Source organism: Hyalella azteca, unplaced genomic scaffold (assembly GCF_000764305.2).
Source record: "Hyalella azteca isolate HAZT.00-mixed unplaced genomic scaffold, Hazt_2.0.2 contig7319, whole genome shotgun sequence".
In the NCBI taxonomy this organism is placed as follows: domain Eukaryota; kingdom Metazoa; phylum Arthropoda; class Malacostraca; order Amphipoda; family Hyalellidae; genus Hyalella; species Hyalella azteca.
This window is the reverse complement of record NW_025937447.1, coordinates 37,873-53,676: the sequence shown is the minus strand read 5'-3', so window position 1 is coordinate 53,676 and position 15,804 is coordinate 37,873. Positions and strand designations below refer to the sequence as shown.

General features: G+C 37.0%; 2 protein-coding genes across 2 annotated transcripts in view; both read right to left on the bottom strand.

Moving 5' to 3' along the window:
* Positions 1-35: 35 nt before the first annotated feature.
* LOC108680818 (la-related protein 7) lies at positions 36-3,266 on the bottom strand. The gene is made up of 2 exons (XM_018169731.2): positions 513-3,266; positions 36-98 (listed from the first exon to the last, which is right to left on the bottom strand). The coding sequence occupies exon 1, from the start codon at positions 3,112-3,114 to the stop codon at positions 553-555; it is 2,562 nt and encodes an 853-aa protein (XP_018025220.1). The 5' UTR covers positions 3,115-3,266; the 3' UTR covers positions 36-98; positions 513-552.
* An 8,974-nt stretch (positions 3,267-12,240) lies between these two features.
* LOC108680811 (EF-hand calcium-binding domain-containing protein 1) overlaps positions 12,241-15,804 on the bottom strand; it is a gene marked incomplete in the record, with an annotated part of 6,358 nt that continues 2,794 nt past the window's right edge. The window contains 3 exon segments of the mRNA XM_018169725.2: positions 12,241-12,332; positions 12,880-13,004; positions 13,426-13,557. Of these exon segments, the coding sequence (XP_018025214.2) occupies positions 12,267-12,332; positions 12,880-13,004; positions 13,426-13,557 (323 nt within the window).

Below are 15,804 nucleotides of genomic sequence, written 5' to 3'. Positions count from 1 at the left end.
CTGAGGCAGGTCTCAAGACGCGAGTCTAGCTTCGTTGATAGCTTTCCCGTCCCTGAACACACCTTCCAGCAGCGGTTGTTGAGTTCGTGAACCAGCGCCTGTGAGATTACAAAGACGTTTCATTAAAGTGTTAAAACGAACGATAAATGACGACTTAACATTCACAAAAAAATTCTGTGAGCAATAATTGAAATGGTAAACTTGATGGGAATTATTGGAGGGAGTTTCAGTTTTAGTATCAAGTTGGTCTTGGCCGCTACTGAACATCAGCGGCAGAGAAGCAGCAGTGGTGGTGGTGATTTTCCTCTTAATTCACACATAGAATACTTCAACAATCCTAACTGAATCAAAGTATAATTGAGCTCTTGGCTCGTCTCTGAGAATCTGAAATCAATAGATAAATATTTTTTCCCATATGGCGATTCAGATTCATTATTTTACATTACAGTTCAACATTTCAGCAAAGTTATTTGCAAATCAATTCATAATTTCTTCTTTTTACACTTCCATACCTCATCATTAATGGGGCGGCAATCATCAAGGACCTAGATATCATTCTTGATCATTATTGTGATCAGGCAAGCCGTCTTCTCCGCCGATTCCTTCCAAAGCCTCTTGCCGTGCACGCCATCTGCTGATCACTTTCTGCTTTCCACGAACTTTTTTTCGTATTCTGGGTCCCGTAATCCTGGCGATCCAACAGCTCTGGACTCGTTGCCAGAATACATCCTCTTCAGCTCCTTCAATAATTGTACTTTTGTTCTTCCAAGAACTGCCATACCTGAAGCTATGAGCGCCCTCGCGCGAACCGAATCTAACGTGAAAAACTTTTTCTCCAACAGAGCAGTCCACAAACTCCACGCCAGAACCGCAAAAAGCCTTGACCCCAGAGATTATGGAAGACTTTTCTTCAATTGGCTGATCTAGGGTGACTCTCACAACACACCCTGGATTTTTCACAGGCATTTGTTTGCGAGGCTTTGGCACATCAAAGTCTATCTTCAGGGCTTCTTGCTGTAAACGATCAGCTTTCATTATCTTTTTGCACATACTAAGACGCTTCTTTTGTTCAGCAAGATAAGCTTCACGGCGTTGTAACCAAACACGTTTAGGCAAGACTAGCAGATGATCTGTGTGGTCGGCATCAGTGGTCTTTCTCTTGAGGAGGGATCGTTTCCTCTTTTCAAGAGGGCGGCTAGTCTTGCTATTTCTTCTCTGCAGCTGATGTCTCTCAGCAGGCGTAGCAACATCAAGATCTTCATTTCGGGGTATTCCATGGTCCAAGTTTTTTGGAGATGCTTTTTGCGACTCGTCAGTGCACTCGGCTTCTGAAGCCACAACAGCAGAAGCATCAGCGGTGGTGGTAGTGACATTGCTAACGGAATTTGAGTCCTGAGGTAAGTGCAATCTATCGCCAAGTGGCGAATTTTCATTATCAACATGGCAACTGCTATCAGGCACATTGTGGACTTCTTCATTAAAAGATCGCTCCAAAGAATCAAGATTTGAATAGTTGGTGCAAGCTGATATGTCAGGATTCCCAGTAGGGCTGTGGGCCTCCACTGCATTCACAGCAGATTCGGGTGTATCAAATTCAATAAATGCAAATCCTCGGCATCTGTGACTGTCTTTGTACCGAGGAAGACTCACGAACTCAACAACTCCAAATTGCTCAAAATATTCCCAGATCCAATCTACAGTTGTATTGCGTGCAAGATGATCTACATAGACAATGCAGTCCAACTCATTTTCTTTCTTGGGGTAATAGAGAGTTCTCTTAACACGCAGGCCATCTGGAGATAACCCCAAAAATGGCGAATTCCTTACAGCATACTGCAGTAATTTCAACTCCTGTGTCAAGCTTTTAACTTTATTAAAAGTGAGGAAAAGAGGCAGGTCAACATAAAAATCGTCTGACATCTTAGACCGCAAGAATCGATCTTGAGACAAATTGGCACGACTGAAATAAAATTCCATTATCTTTTGGAGGGCATTAATTATGTGTTTTTGTCGTTTTCTACGTGGCTGGAATGGCTGCAGTGCTGCTTCATTTGGAGAAGCTCTAACAAACACATCATCAACCATCAAGCATCTACTCTCTTCCCAGCTTGCTGCATTGTCTCTTGGACAGTTAGAACTATCATTTAAATCTAAAATATTAACAGGAGATTCTTTTACTGATGACTTTTCTGATATCTGGTCACTGTCATTAAGCTCCAAGGCTTGATCACCTGAGTTTAAGCAACAAAATTCAATAACATCAAGCTTCTTATCAGAATTATCTGGAGACCCTGAATGGTCTGCTGAATCACTCAAGTTTCTGGAAGTCTTGTGCTGGCTTACGTCATCTTCAGGAGCAAGCCCCAATTCACCAGGCCTTTTTGCCGTCACAGAAGAATCAGTTGCGGTTTTCTCATTGTTCTCTGTCAAAATTATAGTTGGTTTGGTTATTGGCAAAACATTTTGAGCTTCAGTTTTTTCAGGACACACAGTACTGGCTTCATTTCCAACAACAGTTCTTAGCTCATCAATGGACGTTTCTTCATTATGTTTGAATTTTTTACTTGATCCTTCATGTGGAGGAATAGTGCCAGCCTTAGCATCGTTTTGAGGTTGATTATAAGGCGGTGAAGGTGATCTTGGTCTCTTTAATGTCTCGTCATGTTCAGGGGCAATTTCTAATATATTTTCTTCTAAATTGACTACTTTGCTTGATTTTTCCTCAACTAGAGACTCTTCTTTGCTCTGCTCTGCTTCATCTTCTTTGTTTCTTGTCTCTCCATATTCATCAGTTTTGTTATCCTCTGTTCTCCTTGAAGTATTACATAAATTCTTCTCGATTGGGTCACAAACATTTGCTATAAGAATATTTTCTTGAATTGGACGAATGCATTCAACTAATATTTTATTTTTAGTCTGAAGATTGTTGGCATCAAATCTTTCTGGTACTTGTGTAGAAATCACATCCGGTTTATCAGATACACAAGTATTAGGAACTACATGTTTTTCAGCAAGTGAGCCAAGAGTAGAAATTGATACACTTTCGTCATCAACTCTGTTCTTTTTTAAATCTTCTTTTTCAACTGGACTGGTAGGTTTTCGCTTGTCCCCCATTGTAGTATGTAACAATAAATCAAAACTTCTGAGATACAGTTTGAGATTAAGATGTAACCTCTAGAAAAAGACCAAACTTTGAATGAGGTGAAAATCACCACCACCACCACCACTGCTGCTGCTGCTGCTCTTGCTACAACTGTTGTCTGTCACAGCTGCTGGGCAGAAAGGAAAGTTTTTATGGGAAATAATAAATCAAATGTTATTATAAAGTGATACCTAATAGTCTAATGGATCAAAATTGCCAAACGAAGACTTAGTTGTCCTAATAAGTGTAGAAATATGGCATTAGCTCAACAGTCTGCCTTTGATGAATAATTAAGTAAACCTTGTTATGGGTTATTATCACAAATTCTTAAAACTATTTTTTTTTAAATGAAGTAACCAGTGGGAAAACAAAAATCTATTTCAAATCACTCAACAGTATTAGATCATTGGAATGGAGAAAATAAAAAAGACTTAGCATGAAGACAGCAATAATTTATTGTTGGTCATGATTGTGTGGGAAAAATTAATTATGATATTTTCATGCATCAGTGATTTTTAAAATGCATTTTTTTGAAAGATTTCAATGTGGAAATGCTATGCTTGGTTCAGAATAAAAATTATAAATAATTAAATGATATTAACACTAACAATTCCTTATTAGCTTACAAAATTATCAATCTTCATTCCAGTCAAGATAAATTTGAAATAAATTTATAAATAAATAAATTTGACAGCAAAAAGACCACAACTACCTTATAATCTTGAAAAATACAGAGCTATATATATGAACCAGAACATCTAAAAACAATAAAGCAACATAAACACAAGTATATATACAAGCCCTACACTACGTACACTAAATAAATACACTAAAATTACCTACGCTACTTACTTAACTACTAATAATTAAAATTAATACACTAAAATTACACTAATTACTTAATTACCATACTAATAATTAATACACTAAAATTACACTAATTACTTAATTATTAATAATTAATACACTAAAATTACACTACACTAAATAAATAAAACTAAGCCATACACTACACTAAATTAATTGCAGATTCACTCTAGGAGCAAATGTTAAAAAAATTATCAGGTTAACATGGGTAATTATTAAAGGGTATATACTATTAACATAAATTGTTTGGATGATTGACAGTTAGGACATCTCTCACACTCAGTAAGTCTTCCACTATGGCCTTTTAGCCATTGATATTTATAACAAATATTCATTAATATAGACATATACCGGTACCGTAAAATGGGGTTACTTTGACTCCCAGGGTAACTTTGACCACTTTTCGTTTTTTTAACAAAAACCCCCCAAACTCAAAAACTATTTGACATAGAAAAATTTTGTCAATGGCCATCAAAGGCCTAATACTGAGGCTACGTAACACAATAGAAAGATTTAAAAAGTTTGCATATCTAATAGGTTAAAAAATTAAAAATGTGACCCACGAAAAAAAGCTATTATTTAAAGCCTGTCAGAGTACCCCCTCCAATTTTTTTATTTTTTGGTTAAATAACTCCAGGTTTTGATGCATTGTAGTAGAACTCTTCTAGTTACATATGCAAATGACAAATTTTAGGAAAGTGTCATAGTTTGCAAATGGGGGGCGCCGCCCCCAAATGGGGTAACTTAGACCACCTAATGTCAGCCCTGACGGGGTAACATAGACCGGCTTGGAAGTTAATATAAAATTACCATATATAACATATTTTATGTTTGACAGCCTATTTATGTTTTTTCTTTATGTTTCAGACTCTACAGAGTCTTATATATGGTAATTTTAACTTAATTTCCAAGCCAGTCAATATTACCCCATCAGGGCTGCCATTAGGTAGTCACATTTCCCTCATTATGGGGCGGCGCCCCCCATTTGCAAACTATGACACTTTCCTCAAGTTTGTCATTTGCATATGTAACTAGAAGAGTTCTACTACAATGCACCAAAACCTGGAGTTATTTGGAGTTATTTTACCAAAAAATATAATTGATTTTACCACCCGGTCTAAGTAACCCCAAGAGCTGGGGTAACAAAGACCATCACTTTTTTTGAAATTACATCAAAACTATGAGAGGCAGGAGCCAGCAATTTATGGTGAGTGAAGCTAGAGTATAGACCTGTATTTTCCATGTTTCAATTTAAGTTTAATTTATCTAGTTAAAAAATGGCATCATTTTGAAAAAGAAGTGGTCAAAGTTACCCCATTTTACGGTATCTGATAATTGAAGTTCTGATAATTGAGGTTATTTGTTTCATATTATAAAATAACAAAAATTTTGAAAAGTATGAAAACTAAATATAATTACAAAGCTTCCTTTTCTCAGTAAATTAGCACCTTCATCATTGTTCTAATGGAATGCTTATCTTTTTATATATATTATAATCCTGGTTATTCTACATGCGTAGAGTTATATCTTGTTATATAGTTATAGTTATATATCTTATATACATGCAAGAATATCTTGATGATAGTTCCATAAGAAAAATTCATAAATTGAATTTATTTTATAATTACAGTAAATGCTGTTATTTAATTGCAAATACATATCATTGGACACATCAGTAAATACTGCTATTTAATTTAATTGTTTTTCACTGGAAACTTGCCTGATACTTCTGTCTCTGAGTCTGTCCTTCAATGAACTCATTCAGCTGGCTATCAGTTGTGGGTCCACTCAATGCCATTGTAAGATTCTGAAATTATAGTAGAATTAACTTCTATTTTCTTTATAAATTTTTATGTACAGTACGGTATACACAACAAAATTGATAAAAAAGTTTGAATTTATCTATAAATGATTAACTCACCGACTGGTTTAAAATTATTTACAGTACGGTACCGTACATGTCAGCACACATTTGTATCCATGTACATTTTTCATTGATGTACCGTCAAACAGGGATAAGGGATGGGCAAGGTAAATTGGGACAGTCCTCCACCATGGCAGAAAATGTTATAGCAGCTAAACTAATTGAAATATTGCAAAACTAAAAATAGGTGCATGAACTACAACATTTTTCTTATCTATGTAGCATAATGGGAGTTAAAAAGTCATACATTTAATAGCTCTTAAGAAATCCCCAAAAAAATGTTAAAAAGTGATATTTTGAAAAAGTACTTCTGTTAAGGCCTGTTAAGATCTGTACCGTAAAATGGGGTAACTTTGACCAGCGGGGTAACTTTGACCACTTTTCGTTTTTTTAACAAAAACCCCCAAAACTCAAAAATTATTCGACATAGAAAAATTTTGTCAATGGCCATCAAAGGCCTAATACTGAGGCTACGTAACACAATAGAAAGATTTAAAAAGTTTGCATATCTAATAGGTTAGATGTGTATAAGAGACAGCATCACTTGTGCGTGGATAAAATGTTTTAGGCATCAACATCACATTTAAGTTGAGTTATAAATGCTGCTAGTGAACTTCTCTTATAAAGTAAGAATTTATTGAATTTTTTAGCTGAAAAGTCCCAGGATTTTATGACTCACAGGAAGTCCCACAAACGAAGTAAACCCTTTATTGTATGCCAGGAGAGCCTCGTGAGAGTTGAGGAAATGCTGCACGGGTACGGAGAGCACAGGTTTGCCCGGCTCCAGGCTCTCGTGTGTTGCTTTTGTTTTGGCTGCCGGCGCTGCACTGTGNCTTTAATGCCCATTGACAAAATTTTTCTATGTCAAATAGTTTCTGAGTTGTGGGGGTTTTTGTAAAAAAAACGAAAAGTGGTCTAAGTTACCCCGCCGGTCTAAGTTACCCCATTTTACGGTACACTATGCATGCTTCAAACATTCTAAACTCAAGTTTTATTTCAAGTGTTCCGAATACCCTATTCCTAGGGGTAATCTGGGACACTATTCTTCTGTGTTTAGCACCTTGTGAATAGCACATGGATTTTTTTGGAAATGCCATAACGATAGCCCTCAGGAATATTTTTAAAATGAGCCCTAACTCGTTTATGAATCATTTCATGATAAGAAGTTATTAACAAAAAACACTCAAAATTGTCCCATATTGCCACATTTGATGGAACCATCAAACAGGGTAATGAAGGAATTTTTTTTTATTTTTTGTTGAAAACTTCTTATCAGGGAACATTTCATAAATGACTTTGGGCCCATTTTAAAGGTCTATGTGAGGGCTATTGTATGGCATTCCTAAAAAAATTCCATTTGCTATTTTAACTATCACACAAACGGATAATTTTAAACATTTTTTATAAGCCAAGTTTTATAATCAAAAGCAAGCTTGACCTTTTCAAAAACAAAGCTATCATCAAACAGGGTACCAGTAATACATGATGGTTTTGAGAATTTTTGTTAATAACTTCTTACCATGAAACATTTCATAAACAAATTTAGGCTCATTTGAAAGGTCTTTGCAAGGCCTATCATTTGGCATATTCAAAAAATGTCTATATGCTATTCTTAAGAAGCCAGATGCAAAATAAAAGCCTCCTGAATTTCCCCTGGGAATGGGGTGATAAGGGACACTTGAAAACTTAATTTTAAAACGTTTGATGCATGCAGAGTGTTCTCATAACTCATCCATTACTAACAGTACTCTGAAGTCCTCTGTTTCCTTTGTAGAAGTTGTAGATGTAGAATAAATGACATTTTTGGTCATTTTTACTTGTTTTTTCTTTATTGATATACACTACATTATCCATATATTACCATATTATTGATATGATATTACCATATCCATGGTCCATGGACACGTCATCAAGCAGTGACAACAACCTTGTCCACTGAAAGCTTCATATTACTTATTAGCAGCCGTATAGCATTTCTTCTTTATCTGTAAGCTTACAGGACAGCTTGTAATTAAGCACCATTTTAATTGTGTCAAATGAATTCACTACAACAAAAAAGATCATAAAAAACATAGCTGAAAGAAAAAAATATTTTAGTGACAAACATCATATTTTTGGAGAAATAAATCATAGTTTAGATTAATTACTNGCAACAGAACTTACGTAACGCATACGGTTTTTTCTTTAGAGTTTTTCATTTCTCGATGCGTCCTTAAAGTGTCGGAATATACCGCGTTTACCCTACCTGAGGCTGGTAGTAACCATAGTCAATAGTGGCAAACCAAAGATTTTTTAGAATCAGTTTATTTTTAATTTCCTCATTTATTCAAGATTTAAACCAGTTTCTTATGAATGATAATGCTGGTATCCATGATACTTTGCTGGTCTACTTATAGGACTCAAAAATGAACTTGAGGGAGAATCTAAAAAACTCTCTGCTTTGCCACTATGGTAGTAACTACTAACTAGTAAGTAGTAACTCTACATGTTACCTATGTGTTATGACTTATGATGTCTGTTATCTCATTTTTATTCCTGTTATCTTTGATTTTAGTTCTAATGTCCTCAAGTTTAGATCATTAGGTGAATTGTTTGAATGTAATTTTAGGCTACTAATTGTTTGTTCCGGTGTTCTAGGTTTTGAACTGACGATGGAGCTGGACTCCGAAACATTTTCTCTTATAAGTTACCTATAAGAAATGGTGAACTTTTTGGCTATTTTCTTTACTTTTAAATTCCTGGTAAACTACTACTGTCTATACTATACTCACTATACTAGCATACTTAACTAGTATAGTATGACTAATGAGTAATGACTATAGCATAGAGGCGATAGAGCTGCTGCTCAGCTGCATATCCATGCTATTTCATCCCTACATCAACTTCAAGTCTTATTTATGGCTAAGAAAATAATATTTCAAACGACACGACGGGAACACTAATTTTAAAATCTCAATACTTTACTTTGGTGCTTACCAGTAGGCAGTAGCAACGTTTGGGGGCCAGCTGCAGAGGTAAAATAACATGAATATTTTGTGCAACGCCGGCCGGCCAAACTGGTACTGATACAATTACAAAACTGGAAGTCGCTAGTCACCAGTGTTGCCAGTTTTTTTCTCTGCGAGAATACCAGATTGCCTAGCTCAAAATACCAGAAATATACCAGAAATTCTATTGTACGAAAACTGACTAATACCTCCAAATTTAATGAAACTATTCGTCAGAAACGTTAGTTAGAAAAAGAAAAAATATATATAACTCAGTACTCACTGCAGTGACTGACAGAGAGTGCATTGTCTCGTCGACGGGAACGTGGTCACGGACGGATAGACGGACGGACATGGCGAGGACAATAGTGCATTTTTATCGTAAATGAGAAAATGCGCTAAAAAGTATTTTATGCACTGTGCATTTATCAGTGTGGCACTTCTTCCCCTTCGCTCAACATGAGCAAGCTCCGGAAACAGGTCATCTTCCATTTTCATACATGCTTACAGGTCATCTTCCATTTTCATACATGCTTGCATATTGCATTAATCTAACATTTCGGGTTTGATCACTTGTTACGGCTGAGCAGATAGCTTTTGGTCCGAATAAGGGACTGCAGTACCTTAGTTGAAATTTTATTTCGTTACTTGTTTTTCACATAGATGACTTGTGAAAACATTCACTCCACGAATGCATTGGAGACCTGGTCAAAGTAGACACGTGGTGCAGTAGGCAGCCAGTTCTATGAATGGATGATGATTTTCAAGATCAGTGAAATATTGTATAGCACCCCCAAATTCAGTGGCACTCTATAATTCGATCAAACCACCAAACAAAAATGGTGGAGCTTGCGTCGCAGAGATCGGTTCGACAACCTCACTCGTCCTAGGCCAGATCATCACTGATCAGTAATCAATCAAGGATCATCACTCTCGTGTTCATATTGCATTAAGCACTTTAGTTAAATGTTAACAATTAGATTAGGGTTATTTCATCAAGCGGTAAACTTGCGGTTCCAAAAATGGCGGGAAAGCTCTAATCGCGCCACTCTGAAGGCAATCTATATAATCCACGCCTACGCTGGAGGAAGTTCAAACTTCAGAAGTGGAACTTTAATGCAGTAAATTTGTAGTAAGTCAGAAAATACCAGAAAAATACCAGATTTAGGCATATATACCAGATCTAAAATATTCATACCAGACACCTTCTGAAAATACCAGATTTGTGAAATCTGGTATAGAAATATACCATCTGGCAACGCTGCTAGTCACTACGTTACAAGCAACGCTGCGGAGACACTAAATTGTTCTTTTTCTTCATTGGGTCGACGGAGTGCTGCACCTCGTGCGATACACTCCGGAGCTGTTATTTTTTTGTGCTCGACTATTGAAGTGGCGAGTTGTACTGAAATAGTTTTCTACAGGTCTGAGGCTAGGTAGGGTAGCTAGCAGTACCTCCTGTGTAGCGATACAGTAACGGAATCCCCAGGTAGTTTACTGACGGCGCAGTTTAAAGCGGATGTAGAGGCAAGCACCCGACAACATTAATTTTAAATCGTTAGACTCTTTTTCAGGGATTTTCAAGGCCAGGGTAACAAGAGCTATGCAAATAATAACAGGTTGAAATTAACTAGGGCGGCTTGCTGAAATTGGCTGGTTAATGACAGTAAATTGACAATTGCCAGTTTATTCGTAGCTTACGCGACCTGCTCGATAATGGTGGCAACTGGACGAACTAGGAGACAAGGGCACGTGGTGATGACGAGGTGTCAGGCGCATATGGCGATGACGAGGTGTCAGGAGCACGTGGCGATGACGAGGTGTCAGGAAGATCCGCTACACGGACTTCATTATTCGTGGTGCAAGAAATGAGATAATATCGTACTATTTCTGGAACTTGACACAAACGCAGAGTATGTATGAGGCTTGACTAATTTGGAAGAGGACCACTGTGCCGAGCTGAAAACGGGTGAAGAGGGTCTCGGATCAGCGAGGCTGCCTCGTGCGAAGAGCCCGTGGAAGAACGGATGGATTGATCATTCTCCGGACAAACAAACTGGCTGAGGATTAACGTACACTTCGCTTGCCAAAATTTCCAGGCACTACGATATACAATAGAGTTCATTTCATAGGAATAAAAAAGTAATGCAGCTGTCAACAGGCGTTGCTATTGCTTAGCGATTCTGTCAGTTGCCTCATTTCATGCAGGCCTGAGTGAATTGGGATCCACTAAAAATGTACTGCTCCTGTTGGTTGCTAAAGAATGTGTATGTGTGTGTGAATATAGAGCACAGGGTGAGTATGGCTGGTGGAGAATGGTTGCAGGAGTTGTAGAGATGATAGGCTGGCCGTGCAGATAACGGGTGACTGTGTTATTTACCGATAAGTATTTCATGGCTTGGAGGAATCCATAAAGTTCGGTTGCAACGATTGGGTGGCAGGGATCAAGGTGCCTTACTTTGTATTGGGATAAGGATGAAATTGCAAGTTCCGTGCTTACTGATTTTGGTGCCCCAGCCGATCAAGAGCCGTCAGTTAATTATTGATACGAGGCAAACTCGTGGGAATCGTGTGGGTGTTGCACATAGCGGCGACACTCTTCCAATGCTGCTGTAAGATAGATTTCTTACAGTTTATCAGCTAGGTTTTATTTACAGTATAGTACGATTGAACACTAATAATAATTTCATCCACTTCGGCAGACTCGTTTCTCTTTTATGCACGCGTTAACGTATAATTTTAAAGTAAATTTGAAAAATTTACTGTAAAAACTTCTGTAAACATGTTACAGGCCGAGTTGTCTTCTATGCGACATCTTCGCACATTCTGTTCGCTTTAACTACACTGGTAAATGAGATAATAGTATGTAAATTTGAATGTTATTTCATCTCTTAATTCTTAAACTGCGGTAGTTACAATAAAGTATGAGAACTCCAAACCTAAAATGTTAACAAGAAGGCAAGTTTTGCACTGCCATGTAGAATTTTTTTTTATTTTGGGATGACCATGCATTACTGAATCAGAATTCTTGTGATGCATAGAATGAATTAACCCAAACGGGCAGTAGAACGTCATAGTTTGAAGTCACACTTCTTGCAGGATTTTCGCACCTTTTCCATACAATGAGTTACTGGATGCCAATAAATTTTTTAGCCTCCAATCTCGGTACTCTGAACTGTAACCACTGGGTAACCCAATGATAGACCAAACAATTTTGTGTGAAGCATTGGTTCAGGCAGTTAGTGCTAAAGATTATGACCGATAGACGAGTGCAGCCATGCCTCGCTACCTGAAGGCCGTATCAAAGGATGGTGATCAGAAGATGACAAGGAGAGTTTAATCGGAATTAAATCGGTTGCTGTAGTTTTCTTCCGTATTTTTCCATAAACGTTGCGAGAAATTCATCCCGAGCCTAGGGAATAAAAGAACAAATTAATTTTTGTAGATGGGTTATTCACATTCAAATTAAAGAAAACTTGATTACTTTGCATGTACAGTCCATCAATGTTCTACGCGTTTATAAGAGCTCCCGCAGGCAGAGAAATAAAGTTATTACCTTTCATTCATTGAAATCGAAATTACAAGCGATGTATGTCATCCTGCTGCAGTGCAAGCGATATTAATTTAATTATAACAGATATAATTATTACCCTATTTAAATATTACTTTGCAATTAATTCTATAGTGTTGGTGGACTACAGGCATTATTGAACTTTAAAGTATCTGTTTAATAATGTCGTTTCTCCTCAGTGCATAGGCGCCGTATATCGGCGCTGACAGAATTCGGTGTGGATACAGATTTTTTACCACATCAATTTAACTGGTGATAACATTATTTATTAATTGAAATTAAACTGATTATTGCTGAAGTTCTAAAAAATCAGCAAAAAATTCACACACGTAGTTGATATTTGTATATAAAACTTATAATGCTTGGTGTTTATTAAACTTATCCTTACCCTGGTTTCTGGAAGACAAGCCCCTAAGGCCTCGAGCAAGAGGGGCTCCCGTGTGACGGCAGCCGTGTAGTCTTCACGACTCACACGGCCGTCGTGGTCTTCATCCAATTTCTTAACCGCCAAGTCTATCAAGTTATTTGTATATAACTTTTATATAAACTGAACTGTAATAGACTTTTACAGGCCTGCTATCAGTCAGAACGGTATTTTTTCCCGGGTTCACACAAGTTTAGTAAGAAGTGGACTTGGAAACGATATATCAATGTCTTGAAAACTTCACGTAGAAGTAATAATAGCATTACTTAAGTCAGAGTCATAATATAATTAAAAATTATAATAATTATAGTTAATAATTAATATAATCATACTTAAGAATAATATAGTTAGTCATCATAATTAATGTAGATGTATAATTAAATTTGAAATATTACTATTATTAATTAAGTCAGATTCATAATGTAGTTAATTTATTTGGAAGTCATAATATTACTAATTAAGTTAGAGAAATAATATATGGAGGCTCTATTCGTCTGCATAGCAACGAACCCAGCAAATCTTTAGCAACTTCATCCCTCTCTTCGCCGGGCGGCAGCGTCACTACGTGTGGCCTCAGCAGCTGCATCATCTCTTCTCGCGACACGCCCCCGTCACGGTTGTGGTCATACACGCTGTAGCAGTCTGTAAAACTAGCAGTCTGTAATATAGGGGCGTATTGCAGACACTAGCAGTCTGTAATATAGGGGCGTATTGCAGACACTAGCAGTCTGTAATATTGGGGCGTGTTGCAGACACTAGCAGTCTGTAATATGGGGGCGTATTGCAGACACTAGCAGTCTGTAATATAGGGGCGTATTGCAGACACTGGCAGTCTGTAATATAGGGGCGTATTGCAGACACTACCAGTCTGTGATATAGGGGCGTATTGCAGTCACTAGGTGTCTGTAATATAGGGGCGTATTGCAGACACTAGCAGTCTGTAATATAGGGGCGTGTTGCAGACTCTAGGTGTCTGTAAAAAAAGGATATGTTGCAGACACTAGCAGTGGCATATTTCAGACACTGGCAGTCTGTAATATGGGGGCGTATTGCAGACACTAGGTGTCTGTAATATAGGGGCGTATTGCAGACACTACCAGTCTGTGATATAGGGGCGTATTGCAGTCACTAGGTGTCTGTAATATAGGGGCGCATTGCAGACACTAGGTGTCTGTAATATAGGGGCGTATTGCAGACACTAGCAGTCTGTAATATAGGGGCGTGTTGCAGACACTAGGAGTCTGTAATATAGGGGCGTGTTGCAGACACTAGGTGTCTGTAAAACAATATATTTATTTCTATGAATTTTTGCAAATTTTGCCTATTGAAGGTTTAAATCGCACTTGAAGAATTCAATAAATGCGATCAGTACACAAAATTTTTCTTTATAATCAAAATTCAGTTTATGCAAATGAAAAATTAGAAACATAAAAATTTAATTTAATTAAATTTAATCAAAATGCCAAAACAAATAAATATATATATTGATACTTCCACCTTATGAAGAAAATGCGGAAAGAGCATCAATTCCATTGTCCGAGTCAAAACCTTCATTTAAATGCTCATATTTCAATTTGTGGACTTTGCAGCTGGTGATGCTATAGATAGAACGATGGTCAGATAATAGTGATTGACTGAGGCATTATAAGGATGCCTCAAAAACAAACAGGAAGCCGTGGTGAGGCTTTTTGTGACGCAATTTCAAGTGATCATATATGGTAACTTACCTGTGAAAGGGTTAAGTAAATTTTTTTGCTGAGCAAGGTAAATGTAATCATGATTTTTCTTAGTTGTTAATTGATTTTTTGTTAACTGGAGCCTTTGCTAACCAAGGTTCTATGGTAAATGTTTTTACAGGTGTCCCTTAGGCCTTATTACCCAGTCTTGTCTTGTGGAAATGGCTGCCATATTTTTGGAATGAGCTACGCATTCTGTCAATCACGTTTTTAAGCCAACACCTGTGTCAGTGTGTAACTTTTATGGAAGTGAATCTTTTTAATATGGCAAATATTTTTTTGCTACCGACCTTAGCAGATACTTTTCCAAAATCTCACTTTTCACTTTTTTCAGGGATTTTTTAGAGGTAGTAAATATACAATTTCTCAACTTGTTTTATGCTACATAGATAGGAAAAATATTGAAATTTACATTACTATTTTTAGTTTTGCAATATTTAAATTAGTTCAGCTGCTGCAACATTTCTATGAAATGTTGTAGGATTGTCCCTCATTACTCGTCTCTGCACATCCCTCATTATCCCATTTGATGCTAATTGATGGTATCCATATCATACCAATAACCATTATTAGTATTACCATTTGCAATTACTGAATCAGCAATTTAATTAATGCAGCTTAACTAAATAAAATTAAGTTCATTTTGGCTGACTAATGGCCTCAATTTAAAGAATGTTTAAAAGGCCATACATAAGAGTTTTTATGGGCATTATGGCAAGATGGATTGGCACCATCACCAGTTAGCCTACCAAGTAGGTATCAATACCATTATTACCATGGGGCAAGGCCCAAGGGCCATGTGCCGCCATGAGTTAGAAATGGCAGGTAATCATCTCAATAAAATGACATCCTCAACCTTAGCTGAACGCAGTAATATTTGCCTTAGTTCAGCCACACGTCAAAGAGAAAACTCCAAGTTAATAGCCTAAACAAGTACCTAGGGTAAACGTGGTATATTCCGACACATTAAGGACGCATCCAGAAATGAAAAACTACAAAAAAAAAAACCGTAAGCGTTACGTAAGTTCTGTTGCCTTCACATGACTCTCAAAACACTTCACTACGCGTCAGCAACAATGAAACGTCACAAAATGTTGCCATATTTATTAAAAAGCCTTTAGAATGGAAACCTACCAAATCCCTATATTCCGTC

Coding starts and splice junctions, on each gene's coding strand:
- LOC108680818 (XM_018169731.2), bottom strand. CDS start 3,114: ATGGGGGACAAGCGAAAACCTACCAGTCCAGTTGAAAAAGAAGATTTA.